The following is a 14721-nucleotide window of genomic DNA, read 5'->3' as shown; positions in this document are numbered from 1 at the left end:
AAAGTGTGGGGGATGACGACACACCACCCTGTTCCCTCTTTCTCCTTGACACTCAGGATATGATAGATACACTCTCTCTCCTTGACAGCCATAGTATCCCAGCAGGCTGCTGGAGCATGAACAGATCACTGTTGCCAGAGCTCTGGCCTGCTTGCTGCTGAGAGGGCTTTTAAAATTAGGCAGAGGACTGGGTGAAACTAGGCTGACGACCACAGGTTGCCCACCCCTCATCTACAGTAGTATGCCAGACTGCCTTTACCTTCCATGAAGAGTCCATGCACATAAGAGCCCTCTCGAGGTGGCGCTGTCATATCCTCCCGGTTCTTCTTGGTAACTTCCACTGAAAGGCACATTCTATCCAGAGGCCACTCATTTTTCCTAGCCATGGACTGCATAATGGCTGTGAGGAAAGACTGCGGGTTAAAGAACCCTGCTAGCCACACAGTTGTGGGTAGGGCAAAATCTGTTGTCCAGGCCTCCAGTTCCTGAAAATGGAAATGGTGATAGCTGATGACAGGAATGCATACTGAAGAGTATATTTTTTATGTTGCACTTTGCGCTAGTTCTGTATGTTCCTGAGGAGGCCCACAGTTTGCACTGGCAAAGTCTACTTAGGTGAAACTTGCAGTACTGACTGGAACTGGAAGTCTCAAACTAGCAGGATGAAAATAAGGATCTCTGGAGGTCTGAATTGACTTTGGTATTAAAAAGATGCCAATGTGTACACACACACACACACACACACTATCACTTCAGCACTTCTCTGCCTTTTAAAGTCTCCTCCCTGTAAAGCACAAAAAGGAGGATTAAAGAAATGCTGTCTTTCCAATTTTCTTCATTTAAAAAATTAAAGATTCTGAAAAATCTGCCAGATCATGTGAAAAAATCCTGTGCAGATATCTAGACCTTTTCTCTAAATGCTACATGCCCAACTCCACATGTAGTGATAGTTGTAAATTATTATTTTTAATTAAACATAATGAAGTAAAATTGGAAGAGTCAGTGCAAAAACAACCATTCATAAGAGTGACTAAAATTAGCATGGAATTTTCTGAAAGCCTGGTAATCAAACTCCCAAGAAAACTGAAAACTTGCACTTAAGCTTTAACTAAATTACTTAGTAACTAAGGCAACATCTCCCTCACCCTGATCCGGAGCAGTAGGTCAGCATACCACGCTGCTAAGCTGAGCAAAGATGGATAGGCACGGTTTGTCCAGGAGTCAGGCACATTATCGTAATAAAGTGAGTTTGATAGGTCTTCCATGTCTGTTGTGATTGTCAACTCACCCTTTGGGAAAAATAAATTAAAAGTTTTTAATTGGTTTCCTCCATCATCATAACATCTTAGAACTATACAATCCATTTGGATTATAGTGTAATCTTATGAAAATGGCATCCCTGTTGATCTAAGGTTCTGATTATCTGAATGCTTTGGCATTAACTAAGGCCCTTTCAAGATTCTACCTTATGAAATAAATGTATTGTCATTCTTCACTTGCGGTGGTGTTTCCAGGCATTTTCTTTCAAGGTGGTAATTTAAATTTCCCAGCACTCACATTGCTGAGAAAATTAGATTTACCTGTCCTCCCAACTAGCGCTATAATTGCCAATGCTAATGCTAGGTGATTGTGTAATTGTGATGTGAATTATTGGCAACAGCATCACACACACATGCGCACGCGCACACACGCGCACCCACACACTTCTCTGACATTCAACATTAAAAAAAAATCTGCTGGGTGAGCATCCTTGTGCTTTATAGTTTCAGCATGGAAGTCTGTATCCAATTTTTGTGAGCTGCCGTATGTGGCCCTGGACATGGAGTTTTTGGAGCTAGTGTCTTTTCCCAAACAATCATTGCTACTTTCCCTTTAGTGACTGTGCATTCTCCCCCTTCTGGGACAGAACACACAATTCTAAGGGTGTTTAGTTTTATGGAAATGGAACTGCAAGACAGCAAAGCTTTGAGGAAGGCTGCTTTTCTACTGCCCCCTCCTCTTGCAGACTTGTTAGACTTGTGGGAATGTTGTGCTAGTGGTAAAATTTGATTGAAGCATGCATTGATTGACAGATTGTCTGGAAGAGCCTTTAGGCACTGAATATCCTCTGCACTGGTGTCAACTACTTGCCAGTGAATGTAAAAGAAAGGTATCGCACCAAGCACCTCAGAGCCATCTCCCTCAGTTTTCATGTGTTTGTGTCCACAAACTCTGCAGAATATGCAGTATTCTGGCTAGAAAATGAGCATTATGTCTACCAATTTAAAGTGCTCTTCAGATAAGAGTAACCACTAGAGATGGCAGGAAAGATGAAAATCAAAAACTTGATGATCTGGCATTTCTTAATACTGAGAATGTCTTTCCACTTATTTTTCCTGTGCCAGTTCATATGTCAGTAAGATAACTGACGTGGATTAAAAATACGTTATTCTTGTACAGTATCATGAATAGCATATAATATGCCCTACCTTCAACCCCAAGTTTAATTCTTTCAGAGAACGTCGAATTTCACTGGTAAGGATGTTCATTCGTTCACATTCCTGGATGGCAACCACCACATATGGGGTTTTCTCAGCTGCCTTTGCCATGATTTCCGCCATATTGAAGGGCTCTGGAAGCCGGTCTAGGATCTCATCTAGCACAGCTTTGACCTATTACATAGAAGGCCAAGGGAACGTAGAAGGCCAAAAGAATGTTCCACTGTGTGTAACACTTTGAAATGCTCCACAAAGTAAGGAAATAGCTAGAATAATATGTGTTCCAACAGGTAGGCTGACTTCACAGCACCATATTCCACATTTTCCTGGGCCAAACACACACAAAAATAGTTTGGCAGTGGGGGTATGGGGCAGAACTTTAGCCTAAAACCTATTGCTAATTAGAAACCATCAAATAGCATTGAATTTAGAACTGAAAACAGCAACCGGTCCTTGAGATTAATTGCTGAAAAAAACAAATTGGCATTTTTTCCCTACCTTTTCCTCTCGGGACACGCCAGTCCCACCTCCAGCATCTGACTCTTTAGGTTGCATTTCCAGTACCGTGCGGAAAAGTTTCTCGGAGGTGACAGTGAGGAAGCCAATCTCTGCATTGGGATGAAGCCCATATAGGTAGGGGCTCTCAGGTGGGAGGTTTTCATCAATATATTCGTGATATCCCTATAAAAGATGTATTATATGGAATCTTGGGATGTATTAGTTGTCGCTCAGCAGTTGCTCCAGCTGTGTAGCTAAGCCAGCATGTCCTTACCTTCACATTGCCTTCCAGTTAGCTATTCACTCATAACCAGTGCCCTCCTCCCAATTTCCCTGGCTCCCTATTTTCCCAGGGAGCTCTATCCAACATGCACACAACTATCATATTTTCATGGCCATCTGAAATACTGCTTTTGCTTGGTTGGAGTTACTGTTCCATGTGGTCTCCCTGCCTCCACACCTTGCTCTTGTCTCTCATGTGGCAACCCTTCACTCCCCTGGCTGAATGATTATCAGCACAGCATGTTGTTGGAATTGCACACACCCTTCCTCACCTTGTAATCAGCATTGGGTGGTATAAGGAATCCTGGTGCCAGAAGCATTTCTCCCTCCAGCATCTCCATACGGATGTATTCACCCAGGTAGGTCCGGCATAGTCTGCGATCCCAGTCATCGGTGATGTGTCCCCCATACATGATCTCACCAAAGAGATACCGCAAGTCATCCCAAGGAACCTAGGGAGACGATGCCAGCACAGCATGGAGGAATACGCAGAATGTTTGGGAACTACACTAAGAGGAGGTCAAAATAATGCAATTACTCTGCCTATGTTACAAAGGAATTCAACTTTTTACTGTAGAGTTAAGGTAACTTTTTCAGAAAATAGGAGCATTTCAGCATTTTTTATTAAAGGGAAATTTAGTTTCATGACTGCAGAGAAAAATCTTGAAAAAGTGATATCATTTGAAGCAAATGCAACTACTCTGGCTGAAGGGTAGCTAGCAAGGCTCAACCCCGTGGAAATGCAGTGTTACTTCTCCAATCCTGGCCTATGAAGGCAAAAAAATACTTTGGAATTCGGGAGGAGTCCTGCAAGATTTTGAGTGCGCTAATAAAATGATTTTCATTCTATTTACACAGTATGCTACATGCACACAATTATAATCTTACAGAAGGGGAAAAAATGTGACTTTACAGTTGCAGGAGGTCCTGCTCTAGGAGCAGTCTGAAGTTGAAAAATGCAGTCTGCTCTGGAAGTCTCCAATAAAATGGGAATGCTATCTTCACAAACATAAGCTACTCTGTTCAGTGTTCCTCTGTCCCAAGACCTTTGGGTCTCATTAAAGCATGGTAAACCTAGAATAGCAGATCTCCATTCCCCAAAGGACTTAGTGGTCCATTGATCAAACCATCAAGGAACTAGGGGCTATCGGTTAGTGCTTAACAGTTGCTTTGCTATGGAAATCATTAGTCACCACAACTTTACCTTCACATTAGCTTCCAGGTAATTATACAGCACATTGATGGAAATGGTGAGATCTCCATTGTTAAATGGATAAGACCTATTCCACCCTTGAGCTCCAAATTTGCGCCGTTCTGCCACCACTGCATGGAAGTAGCAGAGGGCAAAAAGAATACACTTGAATTCAATTTCTTTGGTGCACATTTCCAGGGTGTCCTAAAGGTGAACCAGAAAAATTATCAGGCAGTGCTTTTACATAAGACTGAGTATCAATATTTAAGTGATGGGATATTTATTATCGTTAGCCAGGGTAGTAGTCTAGAGGCAGATTGTAGGCCTGCACTGAACTACTTCAAATTGTAATGAAGGGTGTTTCCACAATAGACATTCACTCACTTTTTACAGAGCATCCACATGATGCTGTCATCCAAACATGGTCATCTTGTATTTTCCAAGTTGTTCCTCAGTCTTTTTTCAGACTGCAGAACATCTGATGTTTTTCCAGAGGAATGGAACAGCAGTATAATCTCCACAAGGGTAGATGCCCTTAGTACTATTCTTCTATGCTGAAGCCGCCTTTGTTTGTGAAGCACTGCTAGGCCAGTATTTTTTGAAACACGATTACTGCTCTGTGGGTACACGTTAATCAAGACAACACAGTATCCTCTGTGTTTATAACTTGATCAGGTGCCACACACCAATGCATTCTGATGTAATTGTGGGAGACGTAGGAGGAGTTTAAAAAGTCACAAGTGTTTTATCATTTGTATTTATAGGAAGAAGTGGGTGGTCATGTTGCGGTTTCAGGTTGCTTTAAAAAAAAATTCCGATAACTGCATGCACACCTTCACAGCTGTGCAGGTATGCAGATTTAACAATAAAGTATGTGGTTATTCACATCTGTGTGAAAAACAGGCTAATAAATAATGAAAAATAGTGAAAAATAGCCTAACAAATAATCACAGATTTCCTGCCTGCAAATCCCATCAAAATCCATACAAAGAAAAAGCAGGGTGGTGGAGGAGGAAGATTTGGCGGGTGGGGGTGGGGGTAGAAAGTTGGAGTAAATATTGCAAATCAGGTTCTACAGCTTTAAAGCCACTCTTGCCAGTAAGAGCTATAACACTGCTAGATTGGACCACACATGACTTGATAGTGCACGGAAACCACAGTCACTGAAAAAAATAAAAGCGAGTTTGGGGGAAAATATTAGGGAAGAAATACGTCAGGACAATGGGTTGAGGAGTGCATTGTGTGCTGTGTGAGCGAGCCAGACGTTCCAGCACTAGGATAAAATGCTAGTGTAAATTGGGCTCTGTTGATAAGAATACCATCTTGTGCACCAGCTCCTTCCCACCAGTTCTTTGCCAAGCAGGCATCCTTTTATCCTCAGTTGTTCCACTACTTTAATGTCACCTTCAGACTGCCCACCACCATCACAACCCTTGCTCCTAAATTCATGCAAGATCAGAATATAGTAGTATGAAAATACACACATACATGCACTTTTCTTAATGAGCTTAGTATATTTGGCTTGAAGTGGGCGAGGCTCTGGTATACAGAATGTGAAAGGCTCTGCCAGTACCTAACCAGATGATGAAAAGAGGTAATTCTAGATTGTGGCTTGGACCAAACCCATTTTTTAAGACCGCAACAATCTTCTAGGCCCAGACATTTGCTTGCTGTAGTTTGTCATGCCACCATCAGGCAGTTAAAAAGTGTCTACAATATCCCCAGGCAAAAAAGACAATCTAATATCAAGGTGAATGAAAAGGACGTATTAGTCAAAAATCTAAGTTAGAATATCTAGAAGAGAAACGAGATCATAACCATTTTTCTAGCCAAGGCACTGCTAGCATCCCCACGGAAACAGAAAAAAAACAGTTGCAGTGCTAATAATGCAGCTGCAGCTGAGAATACAGAGTCATAACGGACTGGACAGCAGAGCCTGCTTACCTGTGTAAAAAGATCCAGGGCTTTGTGCAAGTTGGCATGCATGCCTGTAGGAGGCTCATTGGTGATCTTAATGGCGTTTTCCAGGAGTCCCTGGGGGATAATGTGAGAATCTGGGCTGGGGGCAGGCTCAGCACTCATGAATACTCGGTAATCGTTGTGGCTCCCGCTGCTGTACCGTTCAACTTTCTTATCCAGTGTGCTCAACCACTTGGCAACCAGATGGATATTCTGCAGGATACATAATGCACATGTTATTTGCAGCTAATCAGGTTTAACCCCCACCCCCGACATCTCTTTAACTGCAGCTATACGGTCCTGTGATGTGAATCGAGTGCTATTTTAAATTGCCCTTTCTGCCTCTTCCAAGGAGAGAGGACATCACCCAGTCATAGAAACAGTACACTGATGGAAACAGTGAGCTTCCATTGCAAAATGAGTGCAGACTCAGAGCTTCAAATGTCCACCTTTACAGGAAGAGAGCATCTGCAGCTTCCTGCACTCTTCCATGCCATGTACTAGTGTGGTGATGCATTCTCTGCAGATCTAGCTATTGGTTTAAAGTTGCCTGAGCACAGTGCACCTTACCCTTCCTGTATGCTATGTCCATTTCCCCCAGTATGTGTATGTAAGGTAGCTCCTTATGCCTGCAACAACAGTCTGAGAGTGGAGCTGGGTGCCTAGCAGGCAGACCTGACAAATCATCTGTGCTTCAACCAAATTCTAACCTTCACCCTACTGAATTCCCTCTCCGCATCTGAGATTTCTTAGAGGAAGACTTTTCTCATCAAGTTAAATTTCACTCTGTGTAGCAGTGTGTGTGGGGTGGGGTGGGGGGCAGCTTCAGCCTTCATACTGAGAATCCACCCCGCTCCACCTTTGGATTACTGCAGTGGAGGAGAGTGAAGGGTTCCATTCTTGATGTTCCATTCTCACAGGATTCTCTGACACTCTGGATGCTTCCACACAAAGGCTTCAAAGGGGTCTTTGGCTCCCAGTCTGACAAACAGTAACGATGTCACTGCCAGCCACCTAGGGGCTGTTGGGACATGCTCAGCGGCCTAATCCTGGCTAACTTTCTGGACAACAGGCATGCAGCACTGAGTTGGATTACAGAGAGTTTGCACATCTCCAGTCATAGCCAGTGAAAGTTTGCTACAAACTATTTAAATCATAAATGCAAGGGAAGCATGGAGCCAGTGCAGGAGACAAAGCCATACAGTGTAATTGAAAAGGGAAACCTGTTGGCATTTTGATACCTGAAGAATGACCCAATGTCCCTCTACTGCAGCGACATCTAGAGCATGTTCTGCCACAACCTCTTGTCCTTGTCCTAGGGACACATTGTGGATTTTCCCATTATCTATGGTGAAGCCAAGCTTCTGACCTAGGAAAATTATACAAAATTAAAAGTGGTGATCTTTCATTGTTTATTGTTTAAAGACTTTTCCATGTGCATTGCTATGGGGTGCATTACCTAGGGCTTCAACATCCTTCAGTGGATCAACTCCGGGAGAGAGAATGAAGAATATTGGGGTAGACTGACTGCTTTCTTCATATGACTTGGAGAATTCAACACTTCGGCCTTCAACGAATTTACTCCCCATCTTCTCCTCCACAAAGTTCCTAAGAAAAGCATTGGGGGTGGGGGGACGGATGCAGAATGGATAGCCAGAGTTTACTGTCAGTTCATGTTGACAAAGAGAAAGAAAGCATGAAAGAACTAACCCCTTCGGCCATTAATGGAGAAACAAGAGCTTTAGATTATAACCCTATGCCAACGTACATGGGAGTAAATCCTGCTGAATTCAATGGGGTCTACTTCTCCTGCATAGAATTGCCCTGTTAGAGTAGACACGTCAATGCCCGGGACTGACACATTCTGCACCGTGAGCTGATGAGGACAAATGCATTCCACACGTACAGCACTGGAGCTAGTAGAGGCCCAATGGGATCCGCCAGCAGTACTCATGCACATGCGCAGTTAGGTTTCTGGGGGTGTGGGCCAAGTGCTCTATGGTGAAATTGTCTCAGTCCCCAGAGGACAGGAATCCTTTCCTTGTTTTCAAGATGTAGAAAGAGCCCAACACATACCTGACTGCATAACTCATGCGGTCTGGTCTCATGCATCGCATCATGCACAGCTTTTGTAGGGCTGTCTTGTTCTTCCACTCCTTGGGAAAGACTTCCTTCTCAGGGGTCTCAGACTCTACAAACTTTTTCCATCGCTTAGCAGAGCCTTCAATATCACTGTCCAAGTTTTTGAACTCGTCCATCTCAGAGAGTACCTGAGGGTACAGTAACAGAGGGTATGGTGCTGAATACCCCTTGGCCGCCTGTTCCCAGTTACACTAGTGTGTCCAAATAATGCCACCTCTCCCTAGTGTCCTTGAGAGTACATTTCCATATTACATAGCACAATCCCCTTCCAAACCCACCTTCCAGCCCTGAAGCCTGCTTCTCCACTCTTCTGCTAATAATTTCTTGAACTGTTGGCATACTGTCTGCTTCCTCCTACCAGCCTCAAATGAAAACATGGGGTCTACTCCACATCACCACTGGTGGCAAGAGGATGGCCAAGTGGCATACTGAAAATGCAATGCCAAATGCATTATTAGAGTATAACCCTTGCAGCAGAGGAAAAAGTGGAGAAATAGATAAAAGTACCCTAACTTGACTGATCTTATGCTAGCTAGGGCGGATGGGAGTTGTAGGCCAAAAGATTTGGAGGACCACAGGTTACCCAACCCTGCAGTGTAGATCATCATATTTAATTATCACACCTATGGTTGAGTTTTCCCCCCATGTGTGTACACACGGGGTACACATATCAAGAAGCTGTAGCTACTCGGACGCTGAGGGAAGGAACATGGCCCATACCCACAGTCAGGTTCTCACCAGTTATGCACATTCACTGCTGGGTACATGTGCAGGGCTAGGCCAAGACATTTTACTGCCAGAAGCAACGGACAAATCCCCCCCCCCCACTTGTCCAGAAGCTGGACTGGCAGGTGAAAGCTACTGCAACACTGGCAATGAGACAGTGTCCTCCTCCACATCCGAGGAAGCAGGCTAGTTTAGGAGCCCAGGATAGGATGTGTGGCATTCACAGCTCTGTCCTCCAACAGAAGGGAACAGCTGGGGAGTTCACGGGGGACAGTCAGGAGGCTGCTACTGCTGCCCCCCAGCACCTGCTGCCTGAGGCAATCACTTCACTTTGCCTAATGGTATAGCTGGCCCTGTAGCAGTGTCTGCAAACCTGGTTATATGCACTTCTAGTACACCCACCCCCTACCACAGTGGGAATAAAGTCTTTCGGTGGTAGTTTCACAGTTTTGAATTTCTGATGTGGGTATTCATTAAGCTCAGGAATTTCCAGCCCTAGATGCACGAAATGTGCATCAGTTCAGATGTTATTGTTTCTCTAATGTTGACTACATAAGACCGTAAGAGCTGTGCTGGATCAGACCAAAGGCCTGTCTAGGCCAGCATTCAGTTCACAGTGGCCAACGAGATGCCTCAGTGGGAAGCCCTGTTATGACACTGACCTGGTTTGCACGACACAACAGTCCATGGATTATACAACCTGTGGACTGTCGGGGATAAGTGTGAGAGTGGGAGCACACACCCATGGCTTGTTGGGTTAACCACTTGTTATTTAGCCCTTAAACAACCCAGCGGTCCAGGTTCAGACAACACGCTAAGCAACCTACGTAGGAGCCTCTCATGGGTTGCTGATTAGAAGCAGAAGTGGCGGGCACGTGGGAGGCAGTGTGCCCGGTCTCTCCTGCTCATCCCCCACACCCTGTGGGTTTAACCCATGGGCTGTCATGTTGTGCGAACCGGCTCTCTATCCCTGGAACTCCAGTATCCAATATCCCCAAAGAACAGTCAGTTTCCATAAATAGTTTGCTCTCAGCAGATGAAAAACTGCCCAGGGCAACATGAGATCCCAGACACAAAGGGTTCTTTCCATTTGGGGTAACCATGTTAATGATGGAGTAAGTTGTTACCCCAGTACAATTTCTGCTTACAGGACTTGCCTGGACATGATTGGTTTTGGTTGATGCAATTTTAAGATCAGGGTCCATTCAGGGTTCATTCAGACCCTGTTTAGGTATATATGGTAACAAATCAATGGCCATCTATACGTTCTGTTTTTGCAAGGTATTTGTAAAATAGCTTTGGACAATCCCTTTTTCCGCAATGTCCTTTGCAAATACATCACATGCCTCACCACTTCATCACCTTTGCCCTGAATCAGATGCCTCACCTCTGCCTCTTGCAAATAAATATAAGCTTATTCGCCCCCCTGCCCCTTGGTGGAAGAGCAAAGCCTGCAGAAGAACAAAGGCACAGCAGAGAAGACTACACTACCGAGTGTACTTCAGTGCTAAGGATCTAATTCTCCCGCAGCCCCCCTGATCTAGTCTCTAAGCAGTCCCTGCCTGTGAGAGTTTCTAGCTGGGTGGGTGTTGTGACAAGGCTATGTGTGCTTCAGGGTCAAGGGTGATGGGGGGAAATGCTGGCTCCTAGCTTCCCCGCTGAAGGTAACAATTTGGTGTTATGGGGTACAAAATCCCCCACAACCAGAACAATTCTTTTCCACAACCCAGCTTGACAGTTAAATGACCAGCACAGAACGGTGCAAATGTTGCTAAACTTCCCTAGGCTTGTCCGCATTGATCACGGGTATACTACCCTATCATTTTGTAGTGGGCCACTCTGAGCTGCTAAAACGGTATTAGGCAAGAAGCAGCATTTTCAAACCAACCTTAATGCCACCCCATCCTTGACCTAATAAGAAATCTACTGGAGATGTCAGCCCAGCTTTAAAGGGGAAGCGCAGGAGAAAGTCCAGTTCCACCGGATTCACTTCCTTCTTCACCAACAAGACCTAGAGAAGGTATGAAATTAGGAATATTAGGACTATTTATGCTGGGAAAGACTGAAGGCAAAAGGAGAAGGGGACGGCAGAGGATGAGATGGCTAGATAGCATCACTGATGCAATGAATATGGACTTGAGCACGCTCCGGGAGAGAGTGCAGGACAGGAAGGCCTGGCGTGCTATGGTCCATGGGGTCACAAAGAGTCGGACACAACTTAACGACTGAACAACAACAACAACAAACTTCCCTTGGAAACTGTCAGTGGAACCAGCTACCGTGGATTCAGTCCAAGGCTTGTTTATCCCCCTGAGTTTATTGATTACAGGAGAAAAGGAACCCAAAGGCAAGGGCACAGGGCTAAATCCAACATTGCGCGAGTGACTTCCACTTGTGTAATGGGAGTGTCCTTTCCCACCACAGCCCTCTGCAAACATCTCACATCTTTGGAGGATACCCAAGCCCTCTAGAGCAGATTTGGAGGGCAGGCCAGTGACGTTGGATTTGTATGGGGGATTTGATCAGCCAACTGCATCCTGCTACTGGAAGGACCCAATCAGAGACAACCCATAGACCCTATCCAGAAATAGTCAGGCTCTGGAATCTTGTGGGACCAAATGTAGCACTCTCTGCAACTGTAGGCCAAACCTTGATGCCTTTTGAGTACTAAACATCAGCAGCAGTTCCAAGCCTAAAAGAGGCAGTTTACTGGAGGAGCATCTGTTTGGAAGCTTTTCTATGCGAGGCATTTATTGTGCACTCATGATTCCTTACTCATGGTTGCTTATGGGTTCTTTAGATGATGCTGTGATCCTTTAGTTTCACTACTGTTTTTTAAGAGTGCTTTCCTGTTTTTTTTAGAGCAAGGAAAATGGGGTGTTATTTCTGAAAATGAAAGGACTTCTTGTGTATTTGTGCTATTCTGCTATAGCACAGTGCCACCTAGAGGTTATGCAGCAGAAAAGCAGGAAAGGAAATCTCTGTGTGTCAAGCTCAGATCTCAATTCTGTGACGAAACCGAAAGATACAGCAATTAACAGCCTCATATAGAAAAGTCTTTGTGAGGGAGGTGCCTTGATGCTAGCTACCCTACCAATTTTGACTTTACCTGACTGGATTGTATTGACTAAACTTTCTCCTTGACTGTTGGTTTTATTGTTGTATCCACTCTACCCTATGCTTTAACCTTCCATAGCTGTACCCCATCACTGCCACTGCTTCTTCATTTGTAAAGAACAACTTCCCCAAATCTTTCTTGCATGTGCTTCTGCCTAGAAAGGTTCCCACAACTTGTTTTACAATAGCCATTTTCTGCTTGTGCTCTCAATTACTGAGCGATCCCTCCCCTCCCCAAGAGTGTTACCACCCTTCGCCAAGGGACTTAGTACCTCTGCAAGAGAATCACTAAGCAGTTATGCTTCAGCTATAATAAAAAGTTGTCCACACAATTGTCCCATTGTCCACACAATTATATACTAATTACTATGCAGGAGGGAGATGCTGACTGGTTCTAAGGTATGAAGACAAAAAAAATAATACACAGTCACTTCTTTAGTTACTGCCAGCATGAAATCACCTTACCTGAAAGGCAACCTGGGCTAGAAAAATAAGCTTGTCTCTCTCAAAAAGCCCCCGAGCTGTATACATGAAGACTGAATATGTGATCTCATCAGTTAAGTTGATCACTCTGTGTTTCACATCATCTGCTGGAAGAGTGCGTTGAATGGCTTTCTCAAAGACCACGTTGAATGCCTGGTCAGAAAAGAAGCCAAAGCAGAGATCCAAGGGGTTTAAGGTGGTTGCACTACTGAGAATTCTATAAAAAGAGACAGGGAAGGTGCCTTCATCCAAGCATGAGATTACCCGCCATTTGGGCTCTAGAGTGGCATAAATATCAAGATTCAAGTCCCTTTGGCATAGATCTTTCAATATGACCTTGGGGCATGTTGTTTCTGTCTGGCCCTCCGTTATCCTTCAGTATAATGGGCAGAGATTACAGGCAGGCTGTACGATTAAATGCACAGAAGGCTATGAGTGTCTTGGATTCTGGGGATAGATGATTCTCCCATGCAAATGTAACCCACCCAGCTAGCCTGTTCCATTGTTGTTTACCTTTAGGGAGAATTGATAGATGGGATTGATTTTGTTGAGGTCATTTAGTATAAAATACAACAAAGAAGACCTTTCTGCAGCTGGCCTGTAGTTCTCTCTGGCTTCATTAATTTGCACTTCAGTAATTTTAGCCTCTTTCACCTATGAAACAAACAATCTTCAATACATCATCTATGGCTGCTCTAGAAAACCACCATGTACCTGTACAGCCCTTGCAGGAGTGGTAGATTACATCAGAGACCACAGTAAGCCCTCCAAGTGCCACAGCTGTGGCTACAAGAGCACACCGTGAAGGTCAGAGCAGCCCACTTGCCTTTTCTTCTATCTCATTAGCTGTGCGCTTGGTTGTTTCTAGGTTTTCCACCAAGGCTGTGTCCCCTAGGAAGTTTCCTGATGCAGCAGAGAGTCTAGCCAGTAAGGAGTCCTCCAGCTCCTTCAGGATGATCTTAAATTCATTCTGTTGCTTTGTGAGAGTGGCCTACAGAAACAAAGAGAAGGGGGGGAAATGAGTATTTGTTACTTCTCAGGGGATCTCTTTTCTCCAAAGGTCAACAATCTGCACTGTGGGGCTATATATTCCTGGTCCCAAATAAAGCCATTGAATACAATGGGGACTCTCTGAACCCATCAGTTGTGGTAAGTCTCTGAAATATTCCTGAAAATCCAAGTTTGCAAGAACTGAAAATACCACTAACTCACAGAGCTATAGTTCTCAGCTCATTAAAGGCAGTAATTTGGATGAAGGAGCTCTCAAACGTATATGACTGGACAATGCATAAATCACAGTATGCTGTTTTCTGACATTGTTATTCTTGCAAATGACTACAAATCTTCTGTAACGTATTATCAAAGTGTCACAATGACTAATGGCTCGGGCAGACACTGAAGAAGGGTTGCCAATGCAACTTAAGGACACAAGGTCTGCTTGGCTTGCACCCCTTCTTATATGCCATTGCCAGTGTACAGAAGAACCCAGCACCAAGGCTTTCACCAGGGCTGGATCTACACAACAACAGAATGCGAAGTGCGTTGGGGTATTATCCGGATTTTCATGAAAACAGCTTTGGTCCATCAGGGACACTTGAAGCAAGAAAAGTAGAGAGTACAGCACCAAAAAAACACTTTTCCAGTCACATGGGGCTTGAAACTTTGGGGTTGGGAGGGCGGAGTCTAGGAGGAAAGCTGAACATCATCAGCCCGGGAAGTGCTGTTCAGAGAATGAGAGAGGCTTATTTCCCACCCCTCACTCCTCCCGCTCTTATGAATCAGGGAGCAAGTAGTAACAATTCTGTAACTAGCTTGTCTTGCCCATTCATCAGCCACAGTGCTATT

At 44.4% G+C, this 14721-nt stretch overlaps 1 protein-coding gene across 1 annotated transcript in view; it reads right to left on the bottom strand.

The window, feature by feature from the left end:
* DNAH17 (dynein axonemal heavy chain 17) overlaps positions 1-14721 on the bottom strand; it is a 117688-nt gene that overhangs the window by 1412 nt on the left and 101555 nt on the right. Inside the window, exons 66-79 of the mRNA XM_084837750.1 lie at positions 13703-13867; positions 13390-13530; positions 12859-13029; positions 11165-11287; positions 8485-8678; positions 7868-8016; positions 7650-7777; positions 6394-6621; positions 4462-4653; positions 3530-3709; positions 2976-3158; positions 2469-2651; positions 1146-1289; positions 260-485 (exon numbers count right to left, since the gene is read on the bottom strand). Coding sequence (XP_084693876.1) covers positions 260-485; positions 1146-1289; positions 2469-2651; positions 2976-3158; positions 3530-3709; positions 4462-4653; positions 6394-6621; positions 7650-7777; positions 7868-8016; positions 8485-8678; positions 11165-11287; positions 12859-13029; positions 13390-13530; positions 13703-13867 — 2407 coding nt within the window. The remainder of the gene's footprint in view (positions 1-259; positions 486-1145; positions 1290-2468; positions 2652-2975; positions 3159-3529; positions 3710-4461; positions 4654-6393; positions 6622-7649; positions 7778-7867; positions 8017-8484; positions 8679-11164; positions 11288-12858; positions 13030-13389; positions 13531-13702; positions 13868-14721) is intronic.

Source organism: Heloderma suspectum, chromosome 2 (genome assembly GCF_057233095.1).
Source record: "Heloderma suspectum isolate Gila_16-S chromosome 2, 16-S_ref, whole genome shotgun sequence".
Lineage (NCBI taxonomy): Eukaryota > Metazoa > Chordata > Lepidosauria > Squamata > Helodermatidae > Heloderma > Heloderma suspectum.
Note: the sequence above shows the minus strand (reverse complement) of the source record. Positions and strands in the feature narration are given on the sequence as shown.